Source organism: Bacillus rossius, chromosome 3, assembly GCF_032445375.1.
Source record: "Bacillus rossius redtenbacheri isolate Brsri chromosome 3, Brsri_v3, whole genome shotgun sequence".
NCBI lineage: Eukaryota > Metazoa > Arthropoda > Insecta > Phasmatodea > Bacillidae > Bacillus > Bacillus rossius.
This window is the reverse complement of record NC_086332.1, coordinates 63915964-63933599: the sequence shown is the minus strand read 5'-3', so window position 1 is coordinate 63933599 and position 17636 is coordinate 63915964. Positions and strand designations below refer to the sequence as shown.

Genomic DNA, 17636 nt, shown 5'->3' with positions numbered 1-17636 from the left:
ATTTCCTAAGTTACATGAATATAAATTAAGATAGTTCTAAAATGTGTGTTTATAATTTTTATAGTTCTATTTTGAGTTTCCTTTTCCTTAGATGATTTTAGTTGGGTTTTATAAGTTATTACTAGTTATAAGTTATAGTTTTATAAATTACGAGGTTTCTTAGTTGCGTGGTTTCAAGTTACGTGTTTATAACTTATGGCATTTCTAAGTTGCGACTTTCTACGTAATGAGTGAATCCTTACAATTTTCGGTTTTAGAACAGCATCATATGGAAAGCGTTACCACGTTACTCAAACAAGTCTTAAGACCTACAAGAAAATCTTCATTAAGTTAGTTGTTATTATGGTAGACCTACGTGTTCGCCGAAAACCCCGTCTCACTGCGTTGCGCAGGATGTCTGCGTTGTTCGCGATAAGGTGACCACTTGATGCTCACGTGCGCCCACCAAAGATTTGAGCTGCTCGAGTGCTCCAAAGTCTGTTCTCCAACTGGTATAAAGCAGAGGAAGCGAGATAGCAATCAAACTCTCCGCCATGTCGCAGATCGCCGTCCTAATGAGCCTCCTGGCTTTCAGCCTGGGTAAGTGGAGCGACTAGCTTCGTGCAGTATGTGTCATCGGACGTGTCTCGTTATTTGACAGTAGTGCCAATGATCTACGTATCCTTCTGCCAATGTTCGGTCAACGTTGTTTGTTGACCAGTTCATGTAGTTTGTCAGTGTTCACAAAACAAACATCATATGTTCTTTCGTTAGTAGCATTCGGGAAACGGGTAGTCTTGAGTACCTTTAAATTCGAAACAGTTTGCTTACATATATATCTGCTGTTTGCAGACACTCTCCATCACCCTTCTCCCGCGGTGCAAACATAGTGCTTCCTCAATAAACCAGATAGTCTGGGACGAAAATTCTAAAAATGTCGTCATATCCGAGAAATGTATTTGGAAAATATTTACACAGTAATACAGTAAAAAAAAAATTACTCTTCGTTAAACGCTTGCAATCAAGACACCTGATGCCCTTCAGCAAAACCGAAACGACTAATTTACACTGTTTAATATAAAATAATTCTTACAGAATAGACACGCACCAGGATATACTACCGGTAGTGTCTTTGCACATCTGTTTCGTCACACCTAACACAATAACATACTACCTGTATGGTCATTACAAAGTCATTTAAATTTGTTATTCAGTTATTAATCATACATTATAGGAACGTCGTTTTGATATTTTGTTCGGTATAATTAAATTTATTTAGTAATTATTGTGCTGGTAAGGAGCTGTTCCAGTCTTACTATATGAAACCCCGCCCGGGTTTTCAACCCTGAAACTCCTCGCTCCGTATTTGGCGCTCCAACTAACAGCGCCATGAAGGCTGAAGTCGAATAGCAGGTCAGCGCAGTGGCTTACGTGTACAGGCAACGAATTTATATATATATATATATATATATTTCACGACTAAAACATTTTTTTTTAAATATATTGTTCCTGTTTTCTCAAGCATGTCATTAAGGTTGTGTGAATTAATATTTTTTCAATGATACTTAAAAAAATTTAATTGCCAAAATGTATTTTTTTTTTAAGTGACATGTAATAAAATGTAACTTTTAGTATTAGGTTAGTAGTATAGGAATGGGCATCCGGAAACTGGCGCTGGCGCGTGGAGCCGGAGCCGGTGTCCGCCATATTGGATTGTGACGTCACGGCGGCCATCTTGGAGGAGCGTAACAGGACACAGCGTAACGGGACAAGTTTGACCTTGACCTTGACCTCGGCGGCCATTTTGGATCCGCCATCTTGGATCCGCCATTTTCGATGACGTCATTGTGTGTTCTCGAAAATTCCGGCGATGTGTTTTCCGCCATTTTGAATTATGACGTCACCGTTGCAATTTTCGTTACGGCCGCCATCTTTAACTTTTTTATTTATTATCCGATTTCAATGAAAAAAAATTTAAAATTTATTAAAAAATCCATTTAATAAAATTTTTAATAAAAAATATTTAAAAAATATACTTTTACGACACGGAGTTCGGAGTCCTCGTTTCGAACCTGGTGAGGGCAAAAAAAAATTAAAAATGGTGACCGATCCTTCCCCCTAGGTGACTGCAGGCAGACTGACTCCCACCACTTTTTTTCAAAGCATATAGATCGTCATCTAGTATGACGTCATGACCGCCATCTTGTCTGCGATGCTGGAAGCCATCATCATTGTATCGTCGGCTAGAGTGCACCAACGCCATGTTAGTTTAATTCTTATCCGCTAGAGTGCAGTAATCATTTATTATTGCTGTGACACCCGACATATTGTCATTTGGCCGCCATCTTGAAAATCCGTAATTATTTAGCTAGAAATTCGGGAAAAATTCCAAAATTCATTAAATAAATTTGTAATCTATATACTGATTGATTAGGTCGACTAAGGTCCTTGGTACGATCTAGAACGATGCAAAAAAAAGTAAATATAACATCAATTTAACATAATAGTAACAGGTTCGAGGAATTAAACACCACAAGTTCTTTTACAAACATAATATTTATTACATAATTTCTATTCTACTACAGGATCATTTGCGAAAGCCAGCAATCTTATAATCATTTAGTTCCGCAGCGGTGTGAAATGACTAATTCTTAGCTCCAATCGGTTTATACTAGACAGAGTCCAGCCAGAACCTTTACAGACATAGTCCACCTCTTCTTGACAGAGTTTCTGGATACCGTTTTTAACAGTTTGCTTCACATCGTTAGAACTGTAAATTACTGCAGCCGATGTCTTGAATGCACACTTCTTCACTTTGTCATCGAACGGATATGGCTTTCCATATATACAGTCCAACCACAAGTTATATTTCAAAGGTCCGTTTGTTGCTACAACATCAGTAAGCTGATTGATTATGTCCTCTCTGATATCATCAAGAAAATTACAAATGTCTTTCGACTCACCTAACGTATTTAAATAATAGTAGTCCTTCAATGTTCCACGAAAGCAGACTGCGCCAAGTAGAAGCCATTATCGTTCACTTGTAATGCGCCGAACACAGTCTTAGGTTTATTTTCCTGTTCACACGTCATACCAATCGGTTGCTGCACATCGGTTTTCTTGCTTGTACGCTCACGAGCCTTCAACCTAAACCGAGGAGTCGAAATTTCTGCAGGTAGTTCAGCAGTAGGCACACGGACTTCACCTTTACAGTTTTTCGCATGTCGTCGCAAATTATCAATTCGAGTAAACCATTCATGACACTCATCACATCGAAACTTCATGCGAGATGGATTCTTCGTGCATTTGCTCCGCTCATGTCTTCGTGCATCATGAGCAAATGCGAACGACGTATCACAGTAGCTGCAAGGATACCGTGGTGATGAAGACGAACCTTTCAGACCCGATCCAGATACTGACGTTGCCGCAGTTGCACCATCTCCAGGCATACTCTTATGAACATCAATGCATCGTTGTTGCGCCGAAACCTTTACTTTCTGCCCAACAGCAGGACCTTTGCATGCCTTCATGTGCGTTTTCATATTATCTTTTCTGGCAAACTGCTTATGACATTTCTCACAAACAAACATTTTACGATATAGGTTCTTGGCACATTCTCTATTCTCATGTCGTCGAGCATTGCTGTTGTTTGAGAAAATCTTGTCGCAGTAACAGCACCGATGTTCGTTAGTTGTTGTCGATTCGGCATCCATTGAAGTCTCCATTGATGGCGAACCAGCGTTCGCCGAGTTTCCCTGTGCAGCCAGCACTAGCGGCATTAAAGTCTCTTCTGCTGGCGGTACCACGTCTGTTGAAGTCTCCTCCAATGTTGACGCCATCGTTGCCAACGGGATCTGCACCTTCTCCATCGTAGCTGTCGTCAAAGTTCCCGTAGACGATGGTACAACCTCCGAGTTCGACGTTAAAGACGGTAAAGATGCCATCGAGGTCTCAAGAACAGCTAATTGACACGACTTATGCACCAGGAGAAACAAACTAGGTGATCCTTACACCGCCGACGTCAGTAACAAACTGAGCGTCCTGCTGTCTAGGACTCGCTTATATACATGCACCGTATGGAATAATACGCTAGTCAAATCAAGAACCATTTACAATAATACTAGAGTCAAATCTACAAATTAAAAAAGAGGATCATTTGATCGAAAAAAATATCGATCCCTCCAATATACGCCAGGTTCCAAGAGCTACAATTCACGTCATCAGATCCATCTACATTTTGCTCCTATGCTTCAATTGACCATTAGCTGCAAGTGCTCCAACAGCTCCATAAGCTTCAACACGTAATGTACGCAATGTACGCGCAATACATGCAATTTACACGGAATAAATGTAATGATTACACAGTACACACAGGAAACGGAACGTACACACACAGTACACACAGGAAACGTAACGTACACACAGTACACACAGGAAACGGAATGTACACACAGTACACACAGGAAACGGAACATACACACAGTACACACAGGAAACTGAACGTACACACAGTACACACAGGAAACTAAACGTACACACAGTACACACACAGGAAACGGAACGTACACACAGTACACACAGGAAACGGAAAGTACACACAGAAAACGGAACGTACACACAGTGCACACAGAAAACGGAACGTACACACAGTGCACACAGGAAACTGAACGTACACACAGTACACACAGGAAACTGAACGTACACACAGTACACACAGGAAACGTAATGATCACACATACAGTAGCGGAAACACACACACACAGGCTTAGTTGGAAATCAGAATACAAGAAATAAAAAACATTAAATTTTTACTTTCAATATTTTATTACTTCTCAACATTACACAAATACAAGTAAAAGAAGCCATTATTGTATGTAGCCAGCTTTCCTCAGTTCTTTGAGTATGAAGGATATTTCTTTGATGCACGGATAGTTTCCTGCACAAAGCGAGCCATGTAGAAGTCTTAGCCGGTCAACCAATATGTTTGGATCTTTCCATGATGTGTAATCAATCTCTTCTACCACCATCTTACTTGCTTGTTTATTATAAATACTTTTAATATCACAATCATCCCAGTGATCATGATAAGCATTATCAGATTTATTTATTATAACACGACGTTTCCATCGTTTCGGTCTCAGGACATCGCCACATTCTTCGATCTTGTCAGCTCTAGGTGCTTCATCACAGTCTATGCCTTTGTCAACAGCCTCAGAGTCACTGTAACAATCACTGTAGAAGACATCCTCTTCACCCAGATTACCGTATGAATTCGCTATCGATGATGTCGAAGTGTCTTCATCGTCTTCATGCTTCCTTTTTAGGAGTCCATCATTTTTACAAAGAATGGAAGATCTACTGAATATAGGCTTTAATGTATTCTCACTTTTCACGGTGTTGATACTTCCATTAGTTTCAGTCTTCCCGAAGCCATTAGCATCCTTCAATTTATGTTCTTCCTCACGATCGGGTGAGCTAATACCATCACGCTCAGGACAAGGAAAATTATTGTCATAATGCAGATCACTCTTCTTTAGTCTAGTGGATCCATCGGTGTCCTCTATGCCGTAAGCAGTCTTGACTTTACATGTTCTACCATGTCTTTTTAAGCTGTCAATTCGTGTTAACAACCTGCTACAACGATTACAACTTAACATGTTGCGTAGTGGGTTTCTAGCACAATCATTCTTCTCATGACGTCTAGCATTCCTTCTCATGACAAAATCCTTGCCACAGTATCTACAGCGGCTTCCTTCCGATTCAGCTATAGATAACAAACCACGATCCATGGTAGCTTCTGTGACTAATGTTAGATACAAACTGTCAGTTTTCTCCAATTGGAACCATTTCTTAAATAGAGTTTTTGAAATATTTCATCAGCGAGAGTTAAGTTATCTAATGCAAAGAAAATTGATGCAAGTAGTTCCGGCTGTCGTCAACAGATGGCGCCACGTGTTGCTTGCAGGTAAATAATATATATTTCATTAATGTGGGATGCGGAACGCTCACTATCGATCGCAAAGGGAGGTTGGCTTCGATAGTATCCAAGGAGAAAAAAGTTAGTCCTTCCTGCTAGTGCTTCTCAGATTTCTCACGGTCCACAATCTTGGATTACGACGTCACAGCGGCCATATTGGATGGGTGTGACCTTGACCTTTGACCGAAACCGCAGGAATGATCGCAAGCACACGGATTAACCATCAAAATATTGATAAGAATAATCAGGAGCACACGGAGAAAACCATCATAATATTGGCAAGAATAATCATGAGCACACGGAGAAAACCGCCACAAGTTTTCTTTGATATCATTAAAATACAAAAAAAAATTAATAAAAAATAAAAACGAAAAAAAATTCAAACATTCTGGCTGTTCCTGTATAGGAAAGGAGAAGTCTACGGAAGCGTTAACCAAGTGCTGTGTTTGCAATGCATGTCTTTCTTACAGCGTATCCACAGCATAACGGCGTACTGAATCGAAGAAAGTATGATCTTGGCGGCAGAATTGTTGGAGGGAATGCAACAACTATCGAGGAGTTCCCCTACATGGTACGTGCCACAAAACTGAATTACATTATTTTAATCTAGTTATTCCAAGACAATTGTGATTTCAGCACATGATTTTATTGAAATATCTATCAATTTTAGGTACGGCTTACAAACTAACTTATTCCAACGATATTCCAAACTGAGATATGATTCAAACATGGCCGCAGGTACTCTGCTATGCCGAGCAATGTACCGCCGAGACCTGGTAGTACTATCATGAAATCTTGATTTGATATCATCCAACGAAATTGTCACAATATCATCACACACCTTCTGGCGTTTACTTCTTTATCATCGCCAGGTAAAAAAAATTACGATCGACATACGACTGCATGTTGTTTAAATCAATAACCATCATTACTTTTAAAAAAATAAAAAAAAAACATAATTTTCATTCTTCTGAATATTCGAGTTTGCGTGGGATCATCTGCTCAGCTTTCAAGCCCTTATCATGGCATTCATTTGCAAACTCCGTGCGTTTGGCTTTGAAATAATTTTCATATTATTTACTTAAAGATATATATGTAGCAAATGTATAGTGAAATATTTAAATTATACGTATTCGGAATGCACACTGCAGCTGGAACTTCTAGCATATAGGCTTGCGTTGTGCTTTGGCACCACCGTTAGCCTGAATCATAGAAGAAGAATTCAGTTTTATACGTTGTATTTAGTTAAAATTAATTTAATTATTGTGCTCATGTGAAGAGAGGCCAGAATCTTTATCTTTCCAACAAAGCTGAATTTGTAAGACATTCAAGCCCAAACATATTATTTCTTTACATTTATTTGGTGTATAAATTTTGATAAAATAATTTATGTTAATTATATAACGTACATGGAATGTCGTATAAATTTTTTTTGAGAATAGATTTGTTTTGTCTAAACGCTAAGTTATTTAATGATTTTGATCGCATTTCGGTAATCAGTGGTGTATTAATTGCTTTTTGATGCTTTAGGGTGTATTAGCATGTGTTATTTTGATTTTATCGCAATTCACAATTGAAATTTGTCCCTAGTAATAAGTATTATGTCGCATCGGGGTGTCTTTGCAGGTCTCCGTCAGGGAAAACTACGAGGGACTGTTAGAGTCCCACATATGTGGCGGCTCCATCATCTCCGAGAACTTCGTCGTGACTGCAGGTCACTGTTGCGCTGAGTAGGTTGATACATACACTACAGTGAGTTTATGGCCAATTCCAGCTGCAGAATCTCCCACAATGTTAAAAGTTTTCATCCATAATTTGGGAAGAACATCGGTTTCAAATTATCCGAGTATCTTCGTAAGTTTACGGATGCTAAGTAAAGCGGCAAAATCATCAAAAACTTGTTAAGAAGTAGGAAGTCTAACTAATCGTTATGAATTCTTCTAATAATAATGTGTTTTGTGTCCCTCTTATTTCATTCTAATTTTATGGTAGGCATCTTGAATTCCGTATACATAGGGACACCTGTATTTCGCGATTTTTTTTCGTGTCAAGGTATTTCACAAAATACTGTAGCTTTTCTCCTGTGGTTATTGGCTGAGGTCGGTGAGAGGTGTCGTCCCGCTTTTGACAGGGCCAATGAGAATGTGGTCACCGTACTGCTGCACCTTCACAATTTGCTATGACTCTTAGAAAAAGCTACAGTGTTTTGTGAAATACCTTGACATGAAAAAAAATCGCGAAATACAGGTGTCCCTACGTATACATTATAAGGCACTTTGTATCAACATCTTTAAAAGAATCCTAAATAATTGAATGGTTCTAAAAAATTACTATGTTTATTTTAATATCATAATATAATGTCAATGGCTGGGATCTAGGTGAGGAGTTGGGATCGATATCCACCATTTTGAATAATGACGTCACAAAGGCCATCTTGGATGAATATTACTTTGACCTTCAATATTTGCAAAAAATTGCCAAAATTTTCCCTTATTAGAGAAAAAAATATTTGAAAAAATCTGAAAATTCCAAATTTTTATTCCACCACGTATTAATTATAAACAGCATTTCATAAGGGATTGTCCATCAGGATATAAAGTAAGAGCAAATCAGTCTGGTAGGATGAAAGTAGAAAACTTCCCTGATTGCATTCGTCATTTTGTTTCAAATGTTAATTGTATAAAACAAAATCCCAACTTCCTCCTACTCGATAATCATGGTTCTCATTTTTCTATCTCATCACTGGATTATGCTAAAGAAAATGATATATTTTCCACCCCAATGTTCTCACATCCTCCAACCTCTTTATCGAAATGTGTTCGGAACTCTAATAAAGATGGTTAACACTGCTTGATATTCTTAGTTAAAAAAAAAAACACACTCTGGATCAACTGTAAGTATATACATAAATGATATTCCGTCGATAATTTCCACAGAACTTATGCAGGTAATATATCATGCAAGTAATATATCATCAGGTTTTAAAACGACGGGGAACTTTCCATCTAACCAATTTCCGATGTAGACTTTCTTCCTAGTTATGCCACGGGAAGACCAAATCGAAATGGATATACTACAAAACCAAATACAATAAATTATGTGTCTCTTCTTCTAGTGCCGTTAATAATGAAGGCTGGAAAATACCATGTTTCCTGATTTATCTACAAATTATTCTATTTCATTCTCACCGAAAAAGTCATATTATTTCCCAAGGCTGGAGAAAGGAATAAAACTGTCCCTAAAGAAAAACAATAAAATTAGCTACCATGACTGACAAAGTGTTAAAAGACGCAGTAGATGCAAAAAAAAAAACAACAACAACGGGGGAATTTGTGTAAAATTAACTATCATTATTAGATCTCCATAGGAAAACTAAATCTTGGAAATCAAGGAAATCACGAGAGCTCCAATCATGCAGCTGAATCGTCTGAATATACAGATACATTCTGCTTAGTTTGTGAAGAACCTTACAGACAAATATTGTTCAATGAGAAGATTGGGTTAGGTTTTTTGACTGTCAAATGTGGTCACACGAAAAGTGTACACACGCCAGTAATTCACGATATTTCTATTTTGTATGCCAGTATTGTAAATTTGATTCCTCAGTATAAATTGGTTACTTTGAGTTAGAAATATATTAAAAAAATTATTTGAAATTATAATCAAACACCGTTTCCTTAATTTTAACAGCGATAAATATTGACCTAAAGACTGCTGCAAATAAATATAATACTAGTTTAATGTTAATTCTTTAATATAACAAATAATTATGCAGTATATTTTATTCTAAATTATTAATTTACTTTGCGACAATTAGTCTCTCGCTAAGTGAATACTGGCCCTAATAATGGAGTAAGTTGTTACATTTTCTGACTGTCTTTTGGGAGAGAAAATAAATATTTTACCAATGTGCAATTAATTTGTAATAAATTTAAATAATAGAAAATGTTATAACATGTATTTTGTTAATCACATCTGTGAACATTTTACCACTCATAACGAAAAAAATAAAATGTGAAATTTGTGATAACTACTCCCGGTCTCCCCTACTGATTTACTCAATCTATTCACGTCCTTGATTAGATACTTTAACTATAGTAAAAATAATTAATTCTACATTAGAAATTATACTTTAATCAAATATGATGTTAATCCTAAGAGAGGCTTAAATGCCTGTACTAACCGCCTCCAGTAAGCCGATGATGACAAATTGACCACCATATTGAAATTCTGTAAGGGTTTAGCTAGAAATTCTGAAAACATTACAATTATAATCAATCATTACTCATTAATTTGATATTTGATTGATTAGATATATTTAATTAATATGTTGTACATGACGTCATAATCCAAATTGGCGGTCTCCAGCAGATAAAAACAAGATAACAGATGGGTAAAAATATCCTACGCAGCTTTTTTTAAGCTTTTAGATGAAGAATTTAAGCCCCTTTGAATAATTTTCGTTCTTTTAAAGGCAAAAATACTAGAGGAATTGTGTGTTTCAAATTTTTTTAATTTTGTCCGGTTTTTCTCTCAAAAATAGAATTTGTGGAATCGTTTTGCACAGTTTATGCAAATATTTGGACAATTTAAGCAAATTTTGAGTCTTTTTAGGCAAATTTTGAAGTTCAAGGTCTATGTCATCTAAGATGGCCTCCGTGACGTCAATCCAAGATGTATACCGACACTAACACCTTACCCAGAAACCAAGCGATGGACATACTTTATATAATACTTCTTTATTCATCTGCAACAATTTTTAATTCGTAATATTTTGTTGCAATTTTGATTAAATTCCTTCGAATTTTTACCTACAAGTTTCATTTAATTCGAGTCGTAGTACAAATCATCTACAGAAGGAATTAAATAATCTTTATTTTTCCAACAAATGCTCAGAATAAAATAAAATACATATTTATTTAATTACAGTCAAGATACTACTTCCCTGGTTGTTCGTGTTGGAAGCACTAAAGTAAACAGTGGAGAGAAACATGAACTTTCCAAAATCATCTTGCATCCTGAATACAAGCAAGTGGACAGAGTTCCTTACAACGACATATGTCTTCTGAAGGCAAGTACGATAAGTCTGTAAGTCTGTTCAATGAAATGTTCTCCTTCAATTAGTTAAAATAAATTAATTCTTTTTGATCATACACATAACAACTTAACTAATAAAGCTAATATTAATGTTACATTCAAAAGTGTAGTTTGAATATCATACAATCTGCTTGCACGCTGTAGCTCTGTTCGAAAATAACACATGTCGAGATCGAAAAAAAAATAATAATTTTTGTAGGGTAGGTTAATACTGTGTTAGCCTACACGCAACCCTAAGTTTAATGGGTTTTTCTCTCTAAAAAATATCGAGGCATATTCGCGTTTAACTTAGAAAAAATTAGGGTAAGTTTATTCTTAATAAATCATAGAATTATTACAATATAAATTTTTGTAACTCTATAGTCATATACTAAACATCTCTCTTAACGTCTCTCATCGCGTATAAAGAATTTTAAGATGAATAATACATAAAACGCATGGCAATAAAAACTTACATATCTTAGGCACTGATGTATTTCCTGTGCTATCCGTTATCATAATATAAGTTGATCGTTTTTCCGGGTTTCGGACATGTTCTGTGATCACATGCAATTATGTGTCTTTCAAAGGCGTTGCAATAGTTCATTCATCAAACTGTCTGTAAATCTAATATATTCTTCATAGAAATATACCACGGAAAAAATGAACCAAAACTACTGTGTGGCTTTTATTTTTTTAGGTCTCGAAGCCGTTCGTGTACAGCGACAGCATCAAGGCCGTCGCACTGCCGCAAGCGAACTCCGAGGTTCCGGAGGGAACTCTGGCTGTGACGTCCGGCTGGGGCTCGACATTCGTGGGTGTCTCCCCGTGCGCGGGAAATAACATTCTGTACTTCTGCAATGGAAACCAGTAGCCAGGACGTAGCTTGTGATACTACCAAAAAAATATTGTAAATTTTGTACAACACACGGCTACGGGTATTTTCGCATATATCGAATACGTTTATCGAGATAATACTGGGTATTTCTTACGAAAATTGGTGCAAATTTTTTATTTTAATTGATGTTTCATTCAAAAGCATTAATTGTTTTAAACCATGAGAAAGATTATTGAATATTCAACCGTATGACTTTATTTTGTTGCATCATGCTTGTTAATGTCCGCAGTTAATACTGGAAAACCATTTAGGAACGGTTTTAAAATAACTTTAACTAATGGAGATAATGGGACAGCACAAAGCATAAATGCCCGGGTAAAATCCAAACCCAATATTACTGCGAACACTATTTTGCAGCGATACAGTTGTTTTCATGTAAATGTAACAATTTACAAGGTTCTCGCTGTTCCGTGGCGAGCGGAGGGAAGCACGGTGGGGTCGCCCGCGTGCAGCAGCCGTGTGCATGTCGAGCACCTGCTTGCGGGCCGTGCTTGAGGCGCCGTGTCTGGCTGTGCTCGCAGTACGAAGGCGACGTGGTGCAGGTGCTGCGAGAGGTGGCGGTGCCCATCGTCTCCCAGGCCGCCTGCGTCAGCGAGTACGGCAAGAACATCCACGGCGACTACATGGTGAACGACACCATGATCTGCGCCGGGTACCTGCAAGGAGGGAAGGACGCTTGCCAGGTGAGCGAACGTTCCAACCTTATGGACCGGAAAGTTTCGCAGATTCATTTCGCGTTAGGATAAATTTCAAATATGTATACCATTAAGGTAATTCGCAGTTGGTTCACAGTTTATACACTCACTGTTAAAAATTACAGTAGATTTACAGAATTGTCAACGAAGAAATTAAAGCAAATAAACAAATAATTCTTCGTAATTTCAAATAACTGTACTTTTCTTCATAGCAAATACACCATATTTCGATTTCACGGTTGTATCTTTGTTTTTTAGCAACAGTAAACATACCCGTGGGCAAAAAAAGGAGGGTTATTACTATATACTTAATTAGTTTAACGTGAATATTCTATTGGATTATGTTAAAAATAAGTGAACTCAGTGTCCATAACTAAACGAAGTGTCTTGGATAATTTGTTCTTTGTAAATTTAATGTGAAATTTTTAAACAGTGAAAGGGATACTCCGGCCTCTGGGAGAAAAATTTGTTTGCCTGAACAAATTTTTTTTGTATATTGCGAAATAAATGATTCAAATAAATGTTTTGTAGTAGTAAAGATTCTGTTGAACCAACAATATGATACTGTCAGCTAAATATTGTATTTGGTTACGTGTAACAAATCAATTTTTTAACTTACTAAGTTTGGTTATTGTACCAAAATATTTTGTTACGGAAAGTAAATATTTGTTTCGCCATATATACACAAATATAGCCCTCAACTAAAGAAATACTGAACCACAGTCCAACAAGTTGAGAAGTCTCGACATTCGAAAGCCAATGAACAGGTGACATAAGCCCCTGTACACACAGGACTGTGGAGTCTATTCTTGAGGTAATTATGAACGCGAATTTTTCCTGACACTATCGATATTTTGCCTTCGTGGTAGTGGCATATTTCCTGGAAAATATATTGCAACAAGCGTTTATGTGCCCGGTGCAATTTTTTTTAATCACAGCTATTCGTTTTTTTGTTTATCACTGAACCTTTTTACTTCAATGGACAACAGGCTTAACTCCAAAAGCCACAATGCAGTCGGGCAAATTACAATTGCTCATCGGCTACTGACTCGTGACACCTGTAAATTCGGATCCTCGTGATTCGATAGGCCTACTTAATTTTGAAGGTTTTTCATGGCTCAGAGTCCTTCAGATAAACTGTGACCATATTATTGAAGCAGCAATAAAGTAAACGTATTTGGATTCTTGCTTATCGCTAGGGCCATATAGTTTTCGCGAAAATATTTATAGACCAGCTTTGTGTTAATACACTGTAGCATCGTCTGAGTTCCGTGATTGGTTGTGTTTCTTTCCGTTCCATTTTACTGTCGGTCCACAAATCACAGTCGTTCATTGCGGAAGCCAACACGTTCTGACTGGCCCGGTCAATTAGGGCAATGGCTTCTCACGCAAACGGCAGCCAATTGCACGGAAACAATCGCTAACGCGAACATAACTTTTTGCAGTCTAACGAGCGATCAGATTTATTCGCGAAAAACACCTGCCCCTACTTATCGCTAGAGACCCGTGAATTTCGCGGATTCATTTCATGTTATGCTAAAATTCAAATAATTATACCTTAGTGCTGCTTCTGTCATTGGTTGTCTGTTAATCTGGAGTAATGAGGGCCAATTAGAGACCCTCGCTCATAGAAGTGTCGAATCACAGGCCACCCAGTCGAGACGACTCACAAGTCAACAGCCAATAAACAGTTGGCATTTTCCCGAGTGTGTAGACGATATTGGAGTCTATCCTGGAGGTCATTGAATCCGCGAAATTCACGGGTCTCTACTTATCGCTAAATGAATCCGCGATTGTTTTCAAGTCTTTAACTATAGGTACGGACTGAAAAAAAAAATCGCGGTTTCATTAGACTACACAATATTCTATGTGCTCGGGCAACTGCCACCTGCTCATTGGTTACTGACTTGTGAAATCTGTTTTATTGGCTGTTTGTGATTAGATACTTCTTTCGTTGAGGACTTTTTTCATTGATTCAGAGTCCTTCTAATTAACTGTGCTTCCATCGCTGGAGACTGCTTCAGCGATTGAGCCACATTTTTTCTGAAGGTCTCTGAGCCAACGAAAAACCTTTAACAAAAGAATTATCGAATCACGAGATTATCAGTTAACAGGTGTCACGAGTCAGTAGCCAATGAGTAGATGTAATTAGCCGGAGTACATAGAGAATTATGGGGGTCTAGCCTATAGGTCAAGGAAATCGCGATATTTTTTTTTCGTGTTCTCTAATTATAGTACTAAATGACCGCAACAAAATAATATGTCCCACCGGAAAACCACTTGAACTTTAATATTGAATTTATATTTGAGAATTTGTGCATATAAACATGCTTGAAATCTTTAACGGGAAATTATTAGAGGCATGTATTTTTTTTTTTTTTTTCAAATAATATCTGATCACCCATTAGTAGAGACCTGCAAAATTCGCGGATTCATTTCGTGATATGCTACAATTCAAGTAATTATACCTTAGCGCTGCTTCTGCAATTGGTTAACTGTTAATCTGGAGTAATGAGGGCCAATTAGAGACCCTCGCTCAAAGAAGTGTCGAATCACAGACACTTGGTCGAGACGACTCACAAGTCAGCAGCCAATGAACAGGTGGCATTTGCCGAAGTGTGTAGAGTGTAGTAGAGTCTATCCTGGAGGTCATTGAATCCGCGAATTTTGCAGGTCTCTACCCATTAGACTACAATAAGTAGAGACCTGCAAAATTCGCGGATTCATTCGGTGATGTGCTAGAATTCAAACACATATACCTCTTAGATAATTTTGCTATTGGTTTACTGTCCATCTGGATGAATCTCAACCAGTTATAAACCCTCAACCAAAGAAGGATCGAATCACAGACAAACCAGCTGAGACGACTTACAAGTCGGCAGCCAATGAACTTGCATTATTTGCCCGAGTGTTCAGGGGTATGTGCAGTCTATCCTGAAGGCCATCGAAAGCGTGAATTATGAAGGTCTCTAGCAATAAGATCTATCTGCGCTAGCAATTGTTCCCTTGTAATTGGCGGCCGTCTGCAAGAAAAGCAATTGCCCTATTCGACCGCGCCATTCAGGACGCGTTTGCTTCCGTACTAGATGGCTTCATATGATTGGTGTGCTGACAGTAGACATGTATCTGAAAGAAACCCAGCCATCCACGATACATAGTTTTAACACACAGCTGGTCTGGAAATATTCTCGCGAAAAATACATGGGCATAGAAATTACCCAACTGTTTTGCTAACACCCACGGGGCAGCTGTTGTGGTGTGCTGTCGTGACAACATTCCTATGTTCATTCTTAAGACAAGATTAATTTTACTAGGAAGAAAATTAGCATTGCATGATTTAGCTTAAAGTGATACAGACCAGTGGCTGGAATTATGTAGAGTAAATTTAGTATTCAAGCAAAAACCTGAGTGCCTTTTTTTACAATCGAAACACACACAATCGTTTGAAATTAGTGTGTTTAATCTCAAGTAACTATTAAAATATTTAAATCAATCCGATTATAAATCAATCCAAAACAAATATTTATAGTTACTCTTTTGTGGAACCAACTCATATATATATATATAACGAACTCCGTCATCAGCCACCCCTTATGTCAATGACTTTGTTAAAAATTAGATTACATAACAAACCATACAGTTTTAAATAAGCCTACGCAGTAACTTAACTAAAAAGGGAATTCACATGTAACTAAAAATTAAGAATAGTAATACTCGTGCTTGAAAGTAATTAATACTTCAAAAAAATTCGGCATTACCAAAACAAGATAATAATAATATAAAGTAGTGGTATTACATTAATAACACTCTCACATTCACACACGGATCCAAGCAGTAGGTAAGCCGCGAAGTGAACATGGTAAGTAGGTGTTTCCAAGTATTGTTTTCAGCCAGTGTCCGATATTAGCTAGATTTTTTTATTGCATTGTTGCCTGGTCTGGTTCATTCCATAGCCTGCTACTAGTAGCTAAATAAGGATCCTGACAAACATTCAAATGGATGCACGGGGATTGCCAGCATAGAGTTGCGTGTGGTTCGAGCGTGATGGTTGGAGACCGGAAACATTTGCGATTTCAGTGACTTAAGGATAGACTCCACGATCCTCCATGCACTCGGAAAGATGGCGTCTGGTCATTGGCTCGAGGTTCGATACTTCTTCTGAAGCAGCAAAAAGGAAAACGTGTTTGGATTCTAGCCTATGGCGAAATGGAACCGAGAATTTTTTCACGTCTCTAGTCACGGCTATGGTTAACTGCATAGGTAATGAACATTGGCTGACAGAGGATGAGGTGATATCGGCTCCAGTGGTTCGTAAGCAAGGATGAGAGCGCGACCACCGAGTGTCCCATGTGGCACGCGTGTGTGACGGTGGATACCCGGTGCTGCGCAGGGCGACTCTGGCGGCCCTCTGACGGCGGGCGGCTCCCTGGTGGGGCTCGTGTCGTGGGGCGCCGGGTGCGCCGAGCCCAAGTACGCCGGCGTCTACACCGACGTCGCCCGCTTCCGCGACTGGGTCAAGTCCGAGGCCGGCGTCTGAGATGCCGTCCGGGCCCGAGCTGTGTGTCAACCTATGACGTTTACACATTTCCTGTAATAAAGTTTCTACTGAAAACACTTAACTTGTAATAGAACCTATAACCTATAAATTTATACGTTCTTTGAATAACACCAAATGCCGTAATACTACAATGTGGGAAACACTAGTAAATCAGTACTGGCAAAGCGCGAGACATTTTACTGTATTGCTTTCAAGCGCCGTTAGATGCCACTAATGTAAACAATTTTTTACGCACTTAAAATTTAGGTACACTCCACACCGATAAGTTCGTTGTCGTCACTTGTTTTGCGTATTGATTAGTTTCTCACGTCCCTATAACAACATTTGATGCTACTCTTGTGCTGTAATATTTTTCCCCCGAATAATTTCTTCCAAGGAATTCTCCGTGATGTCTCTATGTTTAACATGTGACATCGGCAGGGCCGGCGCGTCCATATAGGCGAACTAGGCAAC

General features: G+C 38.1%; 1 protein-coding gene across 1 annotated transcript; it reads left to right on the top strand.

Moving 5' to 3' along the window:
- Positions 1 to 527: 527 nt before the first annotated feature.
- LOC134530798 (trypsin-7-like) lies at positions 528 to 17239 on the top strand. Its single transcript, XM_063366008.1, has 7 exons — positions 528 to 579; positions 6427 to 6527; positions 7583 to 7686; positions 10886 to 11027; positions 11733 to 11846; positions 12452 to 12613; positions 17016 to 17239. The coding sequence occupies exons 1-7, from the start codon at positions 534 to 536 to the stop codon at positions 17160 to 17162; spliced, it is 816 nt and encodes a 271-aa protein (XP_063222078.1). The 5' UTR covers positions 528 to 533; the 3' UTR covers positions 17163 to 17239.
- The last annotated feature ends 397 nt before the right edge of the window (positions 17240 to 17636 follow it).

Coding starts and splice junctions, on each gene's coding strand:
- LOC134530798 (XM_063366008.1), top strand. CDS start 534: ATGTCGCAGATCGCCGTCCTAATGAGCCTCCTGGCTTTCAGCCTGG. Junction 11,028..11,732: donor ACGACATATGTCTTCTGAAG/GCAAGTACGATA, acceptor TTATTTTTTTAG/GTCTCGAAGCCGTTCGTGTA. Junction 12,614..17,015: donor GAGGGAAGGACGCTTGCCAG/GTGAGCGAACGT, acceptor GGTGCTGCGCAG/GGCGACTCTGGCGGCCCTCT.